Source organism: Phalacrocorax aristotelis, chromosome 6, assembly GCF_949628215.1.
Source record: "Phalacrocorax aristotelis chromosome 6, bGulAri2.1, whole genome shotgun sequence".
In the NCBI taxonomy this organism is placed as follows: domain Eukaryota; kingdom Metazoa; phylum Chordata; class Aves; order Suliformes; family Phalacrocoracidae; genus Phalacrocorax; species Phalacrocorax aristotelis.
In genome coordinates this window covers 17281058-17296120 of record NC_134281.1, presented here as the reverse complement: position 1 = coordinate 17296120, position 15063 = coordinate 17281058, and the positions used below count along the sequence as shown (strand labels likewise).

The following is a 15063-nucleotide window of genomic DNA, read 5'->3' as shown; positions in this document are numbered from 1 at the left end:
CACATGTGCCGTTACCCACAAAGACGCCATCCTTTTGTGTTCTAGCCAAACAGTATTTACCTTTCTCTGGGTGAGTCATGTGAGCTTTGCCATGTTTTATTCCCTTTCGTTTCGCTATATTTACTCACCCACCATTTTGGTAGCAAAGGTATAGCTACCCAGGGCCAACTTGATAGACCAAACGGTCCTCCACATATCCAGCATTCTGTGAGGTTATAAACACTTGCTATTTGTTCAGCCAATTGCATAAAAGAATTCTTTATATCATTTCCTTCATCCCTAAAGTCTTTGAGGGGATAACTGATTGTTCCAGGGATCGCGACCCGTACAATACACCAAAACAACAAAATTGACATTTTGCTCTACAAATCCAGCCTAAGCTTACAAATGTTATACAATCAATCACAAAAATACACATAGTCAAAATCAAATGTTAATCTTCCCACATTCGGTTGCGTTCCCGCAGGGATCTCCTGTGAAATGAAACAAAACGTCGACTTGCCCAGTTTGGGCTTCATCTACGTGCTTAAAATGAGGGAACAATCCAGCGAGTGTTAATTTTGTGCTCTTTCCCCCCCAGGCATCTTCAGCCTTCCAGGCATATTTGTTAAGGGGTTCAGTAAGTATGAGGGGGACGGTCCCAACGGTTGGCATTTCTACCGACGCTGGCTGTCCAGGAGAGAAGGTTGGTTCCCTTGGAACACTAAGAGCTTGAGACGTTGGAATTAAAACTGGGGGTTTAGGACAAAAGCCATTTAACCGGGGGCATCCATTTGTTCCCCAGCGACCATTGACTCGGGTAGCTGCATCCCAGAGGTGCTCCGCCCAATGCGGCTTATGAGGTTTCAGAAATCGTTTTGAGAGTCCATTAGTTCGTTCCACTATCCCCTTGGCTTGGGGGTAATACGGGGTGTGGAATACCCACTTGATTCCTTCTTCCCTTGCCCACTCCTGTACTCTGGTAGCAGTAAAATGACTGCCATTGTCTGACTGAATAGAACCAGGTTTTGGGAGGGAGCTAAACCAAATTTTCAGGGCCCACACTGTATTTTCCCCAGGTGCTCGTGGAAATGCTTCGGCCTGGACTAGGCCAGAAATTACTTCCACGCCTACTAATACATATTGTTTTCCTTCTGACTTTCGGAAAGGCCCAATATCATCGATTTGCCAGACTTCCCAGAAGGTCTTTTTGTCTCTCAAATGGAGCGGGAACTCCTCCCTGGGATGTCGCTCTAGCCGAAGTCGGCATTGCTCACAAGCTGAAATACAGGCCCTGCAAGCGTCCCGAGGGGCAGGCCAGCCTCTGGCAGGTGCCTCCTTGTATAAATCATTAGACCCCGCGTGGCCACGTTTAACATGTAGCCATTCTAGGAGCCTATCCCAATTTTCTCCTGTTTGGTCCTCCTTCTGCAGAGGGGCAATTCTGGCCAATTCGTCCGCCCTATTATTCCACTCACTCACTGGAGTACCCCCTTCCGGGTGGGAGGGCACCCATCCTATTGCAAAATCCCCGTGTTTGGCAACATTTAAGATTTCTTGCCACCTCTCCTTTTGCCACACTGGCACCCGATTTACCTCCCAGTTGTTCTGTTCCCAAAAAGGGAGCCATTCTGTGCACCCTTTGACTACTGCAGACGAGTCAGTGTAGATGTACACCGGAGTCCCTGCTTTTCCCTCGCTATTAAACACACTCCATACCGCCACTAACTCTCCCACTTGGGCACTGCCCTCGCCTTCAGCAATTATTTCCCTCTAGGTATCCACATGAATAGCTACAGCCCGATACTTCCACTGTTGGCCCTCTCATTTGGCGGAGGCATCTGCGAACCATACGTTTCGCAGCTCCTCCGAAAATGGCGGGGCAATCCTAACTACAGAAGGAGGAGGGGTATCCTCCTCCCGAAGGTTTGTCGCTTCTTCCTGTATGTTTAACACCTTTGCGGTACCTTCAGTGACTGTAAAAACACTACAGTAATGTTCGATTTTAGCATACCGTTTCCTCACAGTACCCCTTTGGGCCACCCCGTCAGGGGGAGGGGTCCCTGCTAACACAGGCGTAATTACCTTAAAGGGTCCCCTTAAAACTATAGGTTGTTGGCGTATGGTTCGCTCCGCTTCTCTAAGAGCTAAGCTCACTACAAACAAACCCTTTTCCCAGCTGGAGTACCGCTTTTCAGCATCCTTAAAACTCCTAGAATAAAACCCAGTCGGTCGAATGGGACCTTCTGCTCCTTTCTGCCAAAAATGAATTGACAATCCCCAGTGTGCGAACCCCCATTCAATTTGAACTGGGTCGGTGGGGTGGATAGGGCCCAAAGTTTGATGGGTGCTTGCTTCAAACACCAAAAGCTGCAGTGCCTCATCGTGAGCTGGAGTCCATTTCCAAATCACCCTCTTTCGCAACAGGTCATATAAGGGACGTGCCATTATTGCAAATTTTGGCTTATGCTTTCTCCAAAAGACCAAGAATCCCAAGGTGTGTTGCAGCTCCTTTTTACCTTCCGGAATTTTTACCTGATCTAATGCTGAGAGGGTGTCCTGAGGAATACAGGCTGACCCTCCTTTCCACCAGATGCCCCACAACTTAACTTCACTGGCAGGGGCTTGTGTTTTTTCTTTGGGTATTTGAAGGCCTGTTCCTTCCAGGTGATTAATAGTTCTGTCCTGCATAGTCTGCACCGAAGCTATGGTATGTCCCCCTTTTAGTATGTCATCAATATACTGATAGACTTTGACCTCTCTTTCTGATGGGATTATTGCCAATTCCTGTGCTGGGGCATGGTGGGCCAAGGTAGGCGAGTGTTTATATGCCTGAGGCAAATGGGTAAAAGTGTACTGTTGTCCTTCCCAGGTAAAAGCAAATTGGTCTCGATCACACTCCTGGAGTGGAACCATAAAAAACATGTCCTTCACATCAATGGTTGCTAAGATAGGGTGGGCCTGTTCTTGAATGGCTGCAAGTAATTCGGCTATGTTGGGTACAGCCGCAGTCAGGGGGCCAGTGTTTGCATTCAGTCGCCGATAGTCAATGGTCAGGCGCCATTTTCCATTAGGGTTGCATACTGGCCACACTGGTGAATTGTACGGGGAGTGAGTAAACACTAAAATTCCCTGCTGTTTGAGATCCTCAGTTACTGGGGCTATCCCTTCCCTGGCTCCTAGCGGCAACGCATAGGGTTTTACGTTGGTAATCTTGGAGGGGGGAAGGCCAGGTGCCGTTTGCAATAGGCGCACCTCCGCCCAAGATGTTTCAGTTAATTGCCTGACCTGGGGGATGCCAAAAGACCACGAGTTCCCCTGGGTGTCATGCCACTGCCTTCCCTTCAACGCAGCCATGCCTAAAATGTTTGTCTGAAAAGGTCCTATGGCTACCATGGTATTGATGGGGGCTTCCTCTCCTGGGAACCATAGTGTCACTGAACTCATAGGCATTGACTGTGTCTTTCCCAGAGCATTTAAGATAATTAGATTTCTAGATGGGATAGAGATCCCGCACCGTTCTGCTTCGGTCTGCATCAGTGCGGTGATTTGTGGCCCAGTATCAATTAGAAAAATTACCGGTCTTTTCCTTGGTCCTACAGCTACTGTGACTAATAAACCCCCTCTTAGATTCAAGGTGAGTTGTCTTACAAACATCCATCCTCCGCTCCTCTCCTCACCTTTGGGGAACGGAGGGTCTAGTTTTCCGCCTTTTCCCTAGTCAGCTCCCCCTCAAGATCTATCAGGGGTGGAGCAGCGGCAACTACTCCGAGAGTGGCCTTCTTCCCTGACCATTTCTGTACAAGTTTTTCCAATTTTGGGGTCGGGAGTCCATCCATCAGGTCTCGAGGAATGCCCTTCTGAAGCCCTAGATGCCATAAGCCCTGTCGACTTAGGGGTCTCTCTCTCCCGGGATGATTGTTGCGGAGTGGCCTCAAATCCTGGCCCTTCCCAATTGACAGCTGCCGATTGTTAACTTGCTCTGCAGACCGTACAACCCTTGCTTTGGTTTTTTGGAACGATCCACCATCAGGGCCATATTTTCTCCCAAAATTAATTAATTCCTGCGCTACCTCCCTCCACGTCCACACTTTCCTTCCCAACCGCCAATGGTCAGGGGTTATTATCCCTTCCAGAGTGGCCGCAGTTCTTTCTCCTTCGGAATTATTTTGAATTCTCCCCTGTAATTGGATCCCAGTGGGTTTCAGGGAGTCAGGGAGTCCCCGGATCAGGGGAGTCATCCTCCCTGGGTCTACAGGCATCATCATCGGGGAACTCTGGTGGGGCTTGAGCTCCCGATCATACATCTTTTGGAGACAGGCTGCTTTCTGCACGCTTTCCACTAGTTGATCCACCGTACCTGTTACGGCAAGGCGATCTCCCCTCTCCAAAGGGTTCAGCCCTCCGGCCCAATACGCAGCCCTCTGGGTTAATGACCATGGGGCTCGGCGATTACCTGTAGTTAAGAACACACCTGGACCCCAATAGCCTTCTGCTTCTTTCTCCGACAACAAAATTCCATCCCCCCCTGCTGACAGGGACACTCTCCACACATATTCTGTCTCCGATTCCTTCGGAGTTCTTGCAAAGTCTTTTTTCAACTTTGCTACTTCAGTTGCTGTAAATGGGACTTCTTTGGTGAGAACTTGAGGACGGTCATCGTTATTGTCCTCATACAAGTACTCTGTTTTAAAGAGTGGATACATGTGAGGGAAGCTTTCTACAGTTTCCCTTGCCCTCTGCAAGTCTCCCTGAGGGTAAACTTGCCGTACCCCTTTCTCTGAAAGTTTCACCTCTACCTCCGCCAGTGTATCTGCTTCCCTCAAAAGCTGATCCCTCAATTCTTCCTTCAGTATGGCATTTTGATTTCTCTCCTCCTGCAACAATCGCTTGTTTCCCTCCAATTGTTCCTGCAGTGACTTTATGACCACCTGCAGTGAGTCTATTGTGACATCGGCTTGACAAAGCCTCCGTTTCCTCTCTTCCACCGCTGCTGACAGACTCGCTCCCAGGACTGCGCAAATTACAGCTTTTCCTTTCCCCGGTCTAACCCTAGCTTCCTTCTACACTACCCTTATCCTGCCTACTACACTCTGCGGTTGAAACCAATGTTTTTTCACCCAATCTTGTCCCCGGGGTGAGGGGCGAGATTGGTGCACCTCCAAAAGATGGTACAGCCGGTGAAGAGACAAAATCGTGGGCGTTAACTGCCTTCTGAGTGGCCATTTTACCTAACACAAAGGGGCTTTATGGTCCTGAGAGGGTCACACCTTAATGCTGCTATCCCCTTTTCCCCTTTTCGCCCTCAGGAGGTCACACGGGGAAACCAAGCCCTCAGCGGAGCCGTCGCCTTTGAGCGATCTCCAAAAGGGAGACCACCGGCCTGCAGTCAGCAGCCCTTCCAGGATGCTCTGGGTACGCGTGGTGACACTCTTTGGCTGCTTATCCTTGAGGAAGCGAGCCTGTTGCCTAACTTGGAGCAGCCGAAGGGTGCTCCCGCTGCCCTTCCACGCCTCCCCAGGTGCCAGAGACAAGACACTAAAGGCGCAAAATAAAGCTTCCGAACAAAAGCCGGTTTTAGCGCTTTAGAGCATCGCCGGGACAGGCCGTCCCACCACTACCCCCGGCGACAGCCAAGGCCGGGGTCCTTGGGAGCCCGCAAAGGCCGTGCTACGGGACCAGAAGCCAGGCAGCACCAGGGGGCGTGTCGTTGCGCCGAGAGGCCGGGGCCAGCAGCACCGGGGGCGGGGCAAGCCGCCGAGGGGGCGTGGCTGTCAGCACCAGGGGGCGGGCCGTGTCGCCGAGGGGGCAGGCCCAGCAGCACCGGGGGGCGCGGCGGAGTCGTCACTACTCGAGTGACAGCGCGGCCCGCCGATAGGAAGCGGGGGCGGGGCCGCAGGCGCGGCGGGAGGGGGACCTAGTCGGCTGCAGCCAATAGGCGCGGGGCGCGCCCCTGCAGCTGGCGGGGCGGGCAGCACGTGGAGCGGCAGCATGGCGGCGGCGGGCAGCTGTAGGGCCAAAGCCCCACGCGGGGCGGCGGGATGGCGGCGGCCGCGAGCTGCTGTGAGGGCCGGGCCGGGCGGGGCGGAGGGGGCTGCGGAGTGACTGCCCCTGCGAGGTCGCTCTGGTCGGTGTCCGTGTCCCGTCCCGTCCGATTCCGTCCCTGGGGTCACCCCGGTTCGTTCCTCAGGTCCTGGGCGCCGAGAGGAGGTCGCGGGCGGCGGCCGTCTGGTCCGTCGACGAGGAGGTGTCCAGCGACTCCGAGCCGGAGAGGTACAAGCTGCGCCGCTGGGGGAAGCCGGTGCCGGTGCCGGTGCTCACGCCTGTCCCCGCAGCCCGTCGTTGGGACGGCGGCGGCGGCAGGAGGCGGCGGTAGAGGAGGAGGTGGAGGAGACGCCGCAGGAGAAAAAGCTGCGCCTGGCCAAGCTGTACCTGGAGGAGCTCCGCCAGCACGGTGAGTGCCGCCCGGTGCCGGTACCCCGGTGGGGCAGAGGGGCGTGCAGCCCTCGGTGCTGAGCCCGGCCCGCACGCCCCGCGTCCGCCACAGAGGAGGAGCGGGCGGCGGCAGAGGAGGAGGAGGAGACGCATCCGGCGGATCTCATCGGCGACCGGCTGAAGGAGGACGTGGTGAGCAGCGGGGTGGGCGCGTCCCCCCAGTCCTGGCAGCGGCGGCGGCGGCAGGCTCTGCCCCGCTCCCGCGGGACCGGGGCCGTCTCCACTGAGCCTCCCGCTTCTTGCCCAGCTGGAGCAGAAGGGTCGGCTGCAGCGCCTGGTCGCCAAAGACATAAGTGCCCAGCGCTGGGGGCGCCGGGGGGCTGCCAGGCTCTAAGTGCCGGCTTTGGGGGGCACTCGGGCACAGCCAGGGCCGGCACCCCGAGTTACGGTGCTGGCTCCGGGACCAGGGCCCTCCTTCTTCCCAGGGTGCCGGGGGCTGGTGCCCTGGAGGAGGGAGGGTGCTGTGCTTGGGTACTCCCATGCCGGGGGAAGGGACCGAGGGAGGCCCAGCTCACATCCCGCTCTCCCTGCGGGTGCAGCCTCCAGATCCAGCCAGCATTTGAGTGCTGCGGGGGCACCAGCTGCCCGTCACCTGCCTGGTCATCTCTCCAGATGACAGGTTCATCTTTTCGGCTTCCAAGGACGGCTCCCTCATCAAATGCAAGTGTTCCCTTGGGGCCGCGACTGGCTGTTCCCCCAGCCTGAACCCTGCAGGGAGGCACCCTGCAGCAGCAGGAGCGTGGGTGCCTGTGGAGGTGGCTGGGCCCCTGCCCCTTCCGGGGATGTGCACGTGCATCGTTTTGGGCTCTGTGGGAGGCTCGTTGGCGCTTCCCAATATGTTGGGAGGTTCCCAGGGCGTGACGGCGATGCCTTTCCCGTACGGGAGGTGGAGAGCGGGAAGAGGCCATGCGTGGTGCCCGGGGGGAAGAAGGGCACCGAGGAGCAGCACATGGGGCACGCATCCCACGTCCTCTGCATGGCCATCTCATCGGATGGCAAGTACCTGGTACGGGAGAGGGGGCTGGTGCTGCCATGTGTGGCGGAGGGGTGCTGGTGGGGAGTGCATCTCCTCCTGGGGTCCTGCGGAGAGCGGTATCTCGTGCCCAGGTGTACTTTGCTGGCTTCAAGCAGCCCCTACCTCCGCTGGAGCCAAGAAGGCGTCCCTGGGACCCCCCAAAGCGTATGGAGTGGGAGCATAGGCTGGGATGTGTGGTGGGTCCTCGTGGGGCAGGTCTTGGGTATCCCCTGTGTTCTGCCAGGCTACGGGAGACAGGAACAAGCTGATCATGGTCTGGGACACCGCCACCTGCAAGCGCCTGCACATCTTCACTGGGCACCGCGATGCCGTCTCGGTGAGTCGGGGGCATTGGCTGCGACGCCTGCAGGGCCAGGCAGCACTGTCCTCCCCGGTGCCCCTCACCACTCCCCCTATGTCCGGCTGTCCGTCCGCAGGGCCTGTCCTTCCGGAAGGGCACGCACCAGCTGTACAGTGCCTCCCATGACCGCTGCGTCAAGGTCTGGAACGTGGCGGAGAACGCAGACATGGAGACCCTGTAAGAGCCTGGGGACACACACACCCCACTGAGCCTCCCTCACCTGGGGAAAGAAATGTGGCGGGGGGCTGTGCCTGCCGCAGCTCTTTGCCACCTCCCCCTCCAGGTTCGGGCAGCAGGATGTCATCACGGGGCTGGACAGCCTGAGCCGTGAGTGCTGTGTGACGGCGGGGGGTCGGGACGGCACCGTGCGGCTCTGGAAGATCCCCGAGGAGTCACAGCTCGTGTTTTATGGGCACCAGTAGGTCTGGGGCGGGAGAGGGGGTTGTGGGCAAGTGGGTCCGGCTGGGGCAGTGGTGTGAGGGTGCCAAGCATCACCAGAAGCCTGCTGGCATACTGGAGGCACTGATGTCCTGGTGAGCCCTTGTCTCCTTGTGCTGGTTTTGGCTGAGACGGGGTTAATTCTCCTCACTGTGGGGGTCGGCTACCTTTCCAGCTTCCTGCGCTCTGCCGCGTGGCGGGGGCGGGGGGGGGGGTTGGGAGGGGCAGGGCCATGGTGGGGGCAGCTGACCCCGACTGGCCAATGGCATGTTCATTCCATACCATGTGACACCATGACCAGTATTCGGCGGTTCGTTCCCCTCCCCCCCTCCCTTTCCCTCCCCCGGGGCTTTGCGCCTCTCGTTGTTCGCCTTTACATTGCATTTCTGTTGTTGTTTCTTTTAATTTTAATCATTAAACTGTTCTTATCCCAACCCGCGAGCGTTACCCTTCTGATTCTCTCCCCCATCTACTGGTGGGGGAGTGAGCGAGCGACTGTGTGGGGCTGAGCTGCCGGCTAAACCACGACAGTCTTTTCTGGTGCCCAACGTGGGGCTCAAGGGTTGGAGATAACAACAGCTGCTGGTCACAGCACCATGTTCTCATTTTTGCAGTTGGTGTTAAAGATTGGTGTTGGTTTGTTTAGTCTGCTGTGTTCTGCTGTGATTAGTGATGTTTTGCCTACAAGATTTGTTATACAAACACTCATTTTCAGCTCTATCTGGTATTTGGGGTTTTTGCTGAAACTGTTACTGTACTTTGGATACCACCTTGTTGAGGCAATTAGCAATGATACCTCCTCCTCGGAGAGATTTTATGTGGAGGAAATACAGAATAGTACCTTTGCAGCTTTGTTCTATGATGTCTCTGCCTCTATTACAAGAACCCTTTTGTATCTTGAACACCCTTGGCTGGTTAAGGTGCACTTATTGTTAGTTTTTGGGCATGTTGTTTTGGTTTTGACTAAGCAACTTAAGAATATCACCCAGAAATCTGCCCCAAGGCTTGATAGTTACGAATGGCAGGGCATGTGGGATAGCATGGGCAAATACCTAGGGCAGTGGGCACCCCCAGTGTTTTGGAGTTTCACCCCCGAACAGGTGCAGAATCCTAAAAAACTAGTAGAATATTTGGAGAAAGTATGTTGTTACGCTGGGAACTCCAGAGAGACACAGATAACTGCAACGTGCTGGGGCCTGGCCCATGCATACGGAGCCCTGCTCAACAGTATTCAGTGCTCCCAAGGGGAAGAGAATGTCTCTGGATTGAAATGCAAAGTGACTGGCACTGTAGTCACTCCAGCCCTGAGGACAGGCACTGCAGCCACTCAAACCCCCATGACAAGTACTGGAGCTGGCTCAGAGAATCAACCCGTGCCAGTATCAGTTGCCCCCATACACAAGACGAAATATTGGAAGCGGACGTCAACTCCTTTAGAACGGGATGATGAAAAAGCAGGGCCGTCACGGGGAGAGGAGGAAGAAGTCATAAATGAAATAGAGACCACCCGATCCTGTTGCGAGATATGCGAAAAGATTATCGCCTTCGTTCAGGTGAGGACATTGTCACCTGGCTGCTCCGATGCTGGGATAATGGGGCCAGTAGCCTGGAACTAGAGGGAAAAGAAGCCAAACAACTGGGATCCCTTTCTGGGGAAGGGGGCGTTGACAAAGCAATGGGGAAAAAAACACAAGCCCTTAGCCTCTGGAGGCGACTCCTGTCCGGAGTGAAGGAAAGGTATCCCTTTGAAGAAGATGTTACATATTGCCCAGGAAAATGGACAACTATGGAGAAAGGCATCCAGTATCGAAGGGAATTAGCTGTGCTTGAGGTGATTTATGGGATCCCAAGAGCTAACTGTATTGGAGGCCGAAGGGAGCCTAACTGGGAATGAGTGGCAGAAGCACCCCGTTGTGACTGGCCCCGAGGCTCCGTGCATCCTTGGCATAGACTACCTCAGGAGAGGGTATTTCAAGGACCCAGAAGGGTACAGGTGGGCTTCTGGTGTAGCTGCCTTGGAGACGGAGGAAACTAAACAGCTGTCGACCTTGCCTGGCCTCTCGAAGGACCCTTCTGTTGTGGGGTTGCTGAAGGTCAAAGGACAACAGGTGCCGATCGCCACCACAACAGTGCACCGGCGGCAATATCGCACCAACAGAGACTCTCTGATCCCCGTCCGTAAACTCATTCACCAACTGAGGAGCCAAGGAGTCATCAGTAAGACCCACTCACCCTTTAACAGTCCCATATGGCCAGTGCGGAAGTCTAACGGAGAGTGGAGGCTAACAGTAGACTATCGTGGCCTGAATGAAGTCACTCCACCGTTGAGTGCTGCTGTGCCAGACCTGCTAGAACTTCAACACGAACGGGAGTCAAAGGCAGCCAAGTGGTATGCCACAATTGATATTGCTAATGCATTCTTCTCAATCCCTCTGGCAGCAGAGTGCAGGCCACAGTTTGCTTTCACATGGAGGGGCGTCCAGTACACCTGGAATCGACTGCCCCAGGGGTGGAAACACAGTCCTACCATTTGCCATGGACTGATTCAGACTGTACTGGAACAAGGAGAAGCTCCCGAACACCTTCAATACATTGATGACATCATCGTGTGGGGCAACACAGCAGAAGTTGTTTTTGAGAAAGGAGAGAAAATAGTCCAAATCCTTCTGAAGGCTGGTTTTGCCATAAAACAAAGTAAGGTGAAGGGACCCGCACAAGGGATCCAGTTCTTAGGAATCAAATGGCAAGATGGTCATCGTCAGATCCCCAAGGATGTGACCAACAAGATAGCAGCCATGTCTCCACCAACTAGCAAAAAGGAAACACAAGCTTTCTTGGGCGTTGTGGGTTTTTGGAGAACGCATATTCCAAATTACAGTATGATCGTAAGCCCTCTCTATCAAGTGACCTGGAAAAAAGAATGATTTCAAATGGGGCCCTGAGCAATGACAAGCCTTTGAACAGATTAAACGAGAAATAGTTCATGCAGTAGCTCTTGGGCCAGTTCGGGCAGGACAAGATGTAAAAAATGTGCTCTACACCGCAGCCGGGGAGAATAGCCCTACCTGGAGCCTCTGGCAGAAAGCACATGGGGAGACCTGAGGTCGACCCCTAGGGTTTTGGAGTTGGGGATACAGAGGGTCCGAAGCCCGCTATACTCCAACTGAAAAAGAGATATTGGCAGCATATGAAGGGGTTCGAGCTGCTTCAGAAGTGGTTGGTACTGAAGCACAGTTGCTCCTGGCACCCCGACTGCCAGTGCTGGGCTGGATGTTCAAAGGAAGCGTCCCCTCTACACACCATGCAACTGGTGCTACGTGGAGTAAATGGGTTGCACTGATCACCCAGCGGGCTTGAGTAGGAAACCCCCGTCGCCCGGCAATCTTGGAAGTGATTATGGACTGGCCAGAAGGCAAAGATTTTGAACTATCACCAGAGGAGGAGGTGACACGTGCTGAAGAAGCCCCACTGTATAACAAACTGCCAGAAGATGAGAAGCAATATGCCCTGTTCACCAATGGGTCCTGTCGCCTTGTGGGAAAGCACCGGAGATGGAAGGCTGCTGTATGGAGCCCTACATGACAAGTGGCAGAAACTGCTGAAGGAGAAGGTGAATCGAGCCAGTTTGCAGAGGTAAAGGCCATCCAGCTGGCCTTAGACATTGCTGAACGGGAAAAGTGGCCAGTGCTCTATCTCTGTACTGACTCCTGGATGGTGGCCAAATGCCCTGTGGGGCTGGCTGCAGCAGTGGAAGCAAAGCAACTGGCAGCGTAGAGGCAAACCCATCCGGGTAGAGAACCTGGTTGTAAAGGTACGTCATGTGGATGCTCACGTCCCCAAGAGTCGGGCCACTGAAGAACATTGGTACAACCAGCAGGTAGATCAGGCTGCCAAGATTGAAGTGGCTGAGGTGGATCTGGACTGGCAACATAAGGGTGAACTATTTCTAGCTCGGTGGGCCCATGACACCTCAGGCCATCAAGGGAGAGATGCAACATACAGGTGGGCTCGTGATCGAGGGGTGGACTTGACCATGGACGCTATTGCGCAGGTTATCCACGAATGTGACACATGCGCTGCAATCAAGCAAGCGAAGCGGGTAAAGCCTCTGTGGTATGGGGGACGATGGCTGAAATATAAACATGGGGAGGCCTGGCAAATTGCCTATACCACACTCCCACAGACCCGCCAAGGCAAGCGCCATGTGCTTACAATGGTAGAAACAACGACTGGCTGGCTGGAAACATATCCTGTCCCCCACGCCACTGCCCGGAACACTATCCTGGGTCTCGAAAAACACGTCCTGTGGTGACATGGCACCCCAGAGACAACTGAGCCAGACAACGGGACTCATTTCCGAAATAGCCTCATAGACACCTGGGCCAAAGAGCACGGCATTGAGTGGGTGTATCACATCCCCTATCACGCACCAGCCTCTGGGAAAATTGAACGGTACAATGGACTGTTAAAAACTACACTGAGAGCAATGGTGGGGTGGGACATTCAGGCACTGGGATACACATTTAGCACAAGCCACGTGGTTAGTCAACACGAGGGGATCTGCCAGTCGAGCTGGCCCTGCCCGGTCAGAAATCCTACATACTGTGGAAGGGGATAGAGTCCCTGTAGTGCACGCAACAAGTATGCTGGGCAAAACAGTCTGGGTTCTTCCCGCCTCAGGCAAAGGCAAACCTTTGTTCGTGGCATTGCTTTTGCTCGAGGACCTGGGCGCACTTGGTGGGTGATACAGGAGGATGGAGAAATCCGATGTGTGCCTCAAGGGGATTTGATTTTAGGTGAAAACAGCCAATGAACTGAATGGCACAATGTGAACTGCTAGATAATATTGTGTGTCACCTCTGTGTTGTATCAATGGTATCAGAGTACAAGCCTCCCAATCCATGGAATATAGACTGTGAAACAAGCAAAGTGCAGCAGTGACGGAACGATGACTGACTCGGTATGCAGCAACCCGACGCCACACACATCATCTCTCCCACCCTGAAAGACTGATACGACAGATGGAGCCCAGAGTCATGGACTGGGTGAACTCAATGGACATTTTAATGGACATTTTACAGGGAAGGTCCATGAACTAAGGGGATGATGTCTGTGTATTATGTTAAAGGATGGGAAGGGGAGGGGTGGTGGTTGGTAAGGTTGTATTGCATCGTATGGGACCTGGGCATGGTGTAAATGGTATGGAATAAGGGGTGGAGAATGTGCTGGTTTTGGCTGAGACGGGGTTAATTCTCCTCACTGTGGGGGTCGGCTACCTTTCCAGCTTCCCACGCTCTGCCGTGTGGTGGTGGTGGGGGGGCTGGGAGGGGCAGGGCCATGGTGGGGGCAGCTGACCCCGACTGGCCAATGGCATGTTCATTCCATATCATGTGACACCATGACCAGTATTCGGCGGTTCGTTCCCCTCCCCCCTCCCTTCCCCTCCCCCGGGGCTTTGCGCCTCTCGTTGTTCTCCTTTACATTGCATTTCTGTTGTTGTTTCTTTTAATTTTAATCATTAAACTGTTCTTATCCCAACCCGCGAGCGTTACCCTTCTGATTCTCTCCCCCATCTACTGGTGGGGGAGTGAGCGAGCGACTGTGTGGGGCTGAGCTGCCGGCTAAACCACGACACTCCTAAGCAGGATCCCAAAGCACGCTTGTAACTGATGGTAGTTGCCCCTTCTCTTTGTAGGGGCTCCATTGATTGTATCCAGCTCATCAGCGAGGAGCACGTGGTGTCGGGTGCCGATGACAGGTGAGCACGGGGCCACGACAGTGCCTGGGGTAGGTAGGCAAAGCCCCCTCCTGCAACCCCCTCATGCCTCCCCTCCCTGGTAGGTCTGTAGCCCTGTGGGGGCTGGCGAAGAAGAAGCCGCTGGTGCTGGCCCGGCAGGCGCACGGCATGCAGGACGCCCAGGGCCTGCAGCAGCCGTACTGCATCTTGGCGGTGGCTGCCCTGCGCAACAGTGACCTCCTGGCTACAGGTGTGGGGCAGCTGCTTTGGAGCAAGGGTTTGGGGGTGCAGGGGGTCTGTCCTGCCCCTGCCCCTGCCCCTGCCCCTGCCCCTGCCCCAGGTTGGGGTGCATGGCAGTCTTCTCTCTCTACCCTAGGCTCCCACAGTGCTAGTGTGAAGCTCTGGAAGTGCAGTGAGGGATTTTGGAAGCTGGAGCCCCTCTGGGCTATCCCGTTGGTATGGGTCAGGAGGTTGGGGATGCTGGAGCTGGGCTGGGGGTGTCTCTCGGCGGGTTCTCCCCTCCCTGGGCAGCAGGAGGAGGCTGCGCGAGCCTCTCGCCCTGCCCTGTCCCCTCCAGGTGGGTTTTGTCAACAGCCTCGAGTTCTCGGCAGCCGGTGACTTCCTGGTGGCCGGCCTCGGGCAGGAGCACCGGTACCGTCCCCCTTCCCCAGCGCTGGCTGGGGGCACAGCCTCCACTGCCTCGAGGGCTCGGTGGAGGGTGACCCCCATCTCTCTCATCTGCAGGCTTGGCCGGTGGTGGAGAATCAAAGAAGCCAAAAACAGCATCTGCATCATCCCCCTGAAGCGGAGGGCTACAGCCCCCAGCTCCCATGTCCCTGACAGCTCCTAGCCCGCTGGCCCCGGAGCCGCTGCACCTGGGTCATGAAACCCTTGTCCCTGGTGCTGCGCCCCATGTCCTTCGTGCAACCACCCTCCTGGGGCCGGCAGCGCCGGAGCGGGGGATGGCGCGTGGCCCCCTGACCCTGCTGGCACCCATATCATGCTGCGGCTCTGCCCTCTGTGAGGGTCTGCCCTCTT

At 55.2% G+C, this 15063-nt stretch overlaps 1 protein-coding gene and 1 pseudogene across 1 annotated transcript; one reads left to right on the top strand and one right to left on the bottom strand.

Annotated features, from left to right (window-relative positions):
- Window positions 1–3677: 3677 nt before the first annotated feature.
- LOC142058249 (uncharacterized) lies at window positions 3678–5165 on the bottom strand (the record flags this gene model as incomplete). The annotated part of the gene is given in 1 exon segment (XM_075095404.1): window positions 3678–5165. A coding segment is annotated over 1 exon segment (1488 nt), but the record flags the coding sequence as incomplete, so codon positions are not given.
- A 63-nt stretch (window positions 5166–5228) lies between these two features.
- LOC142058248 (U3 small nucleolar RNA-interacting protein 2-like) lies at window positions 5229–14875 on the top strand (annotated as a pseudogene).
- The last annotated feature ends 188 nt before the right edge of the window (window positions 14876–15063 follow it).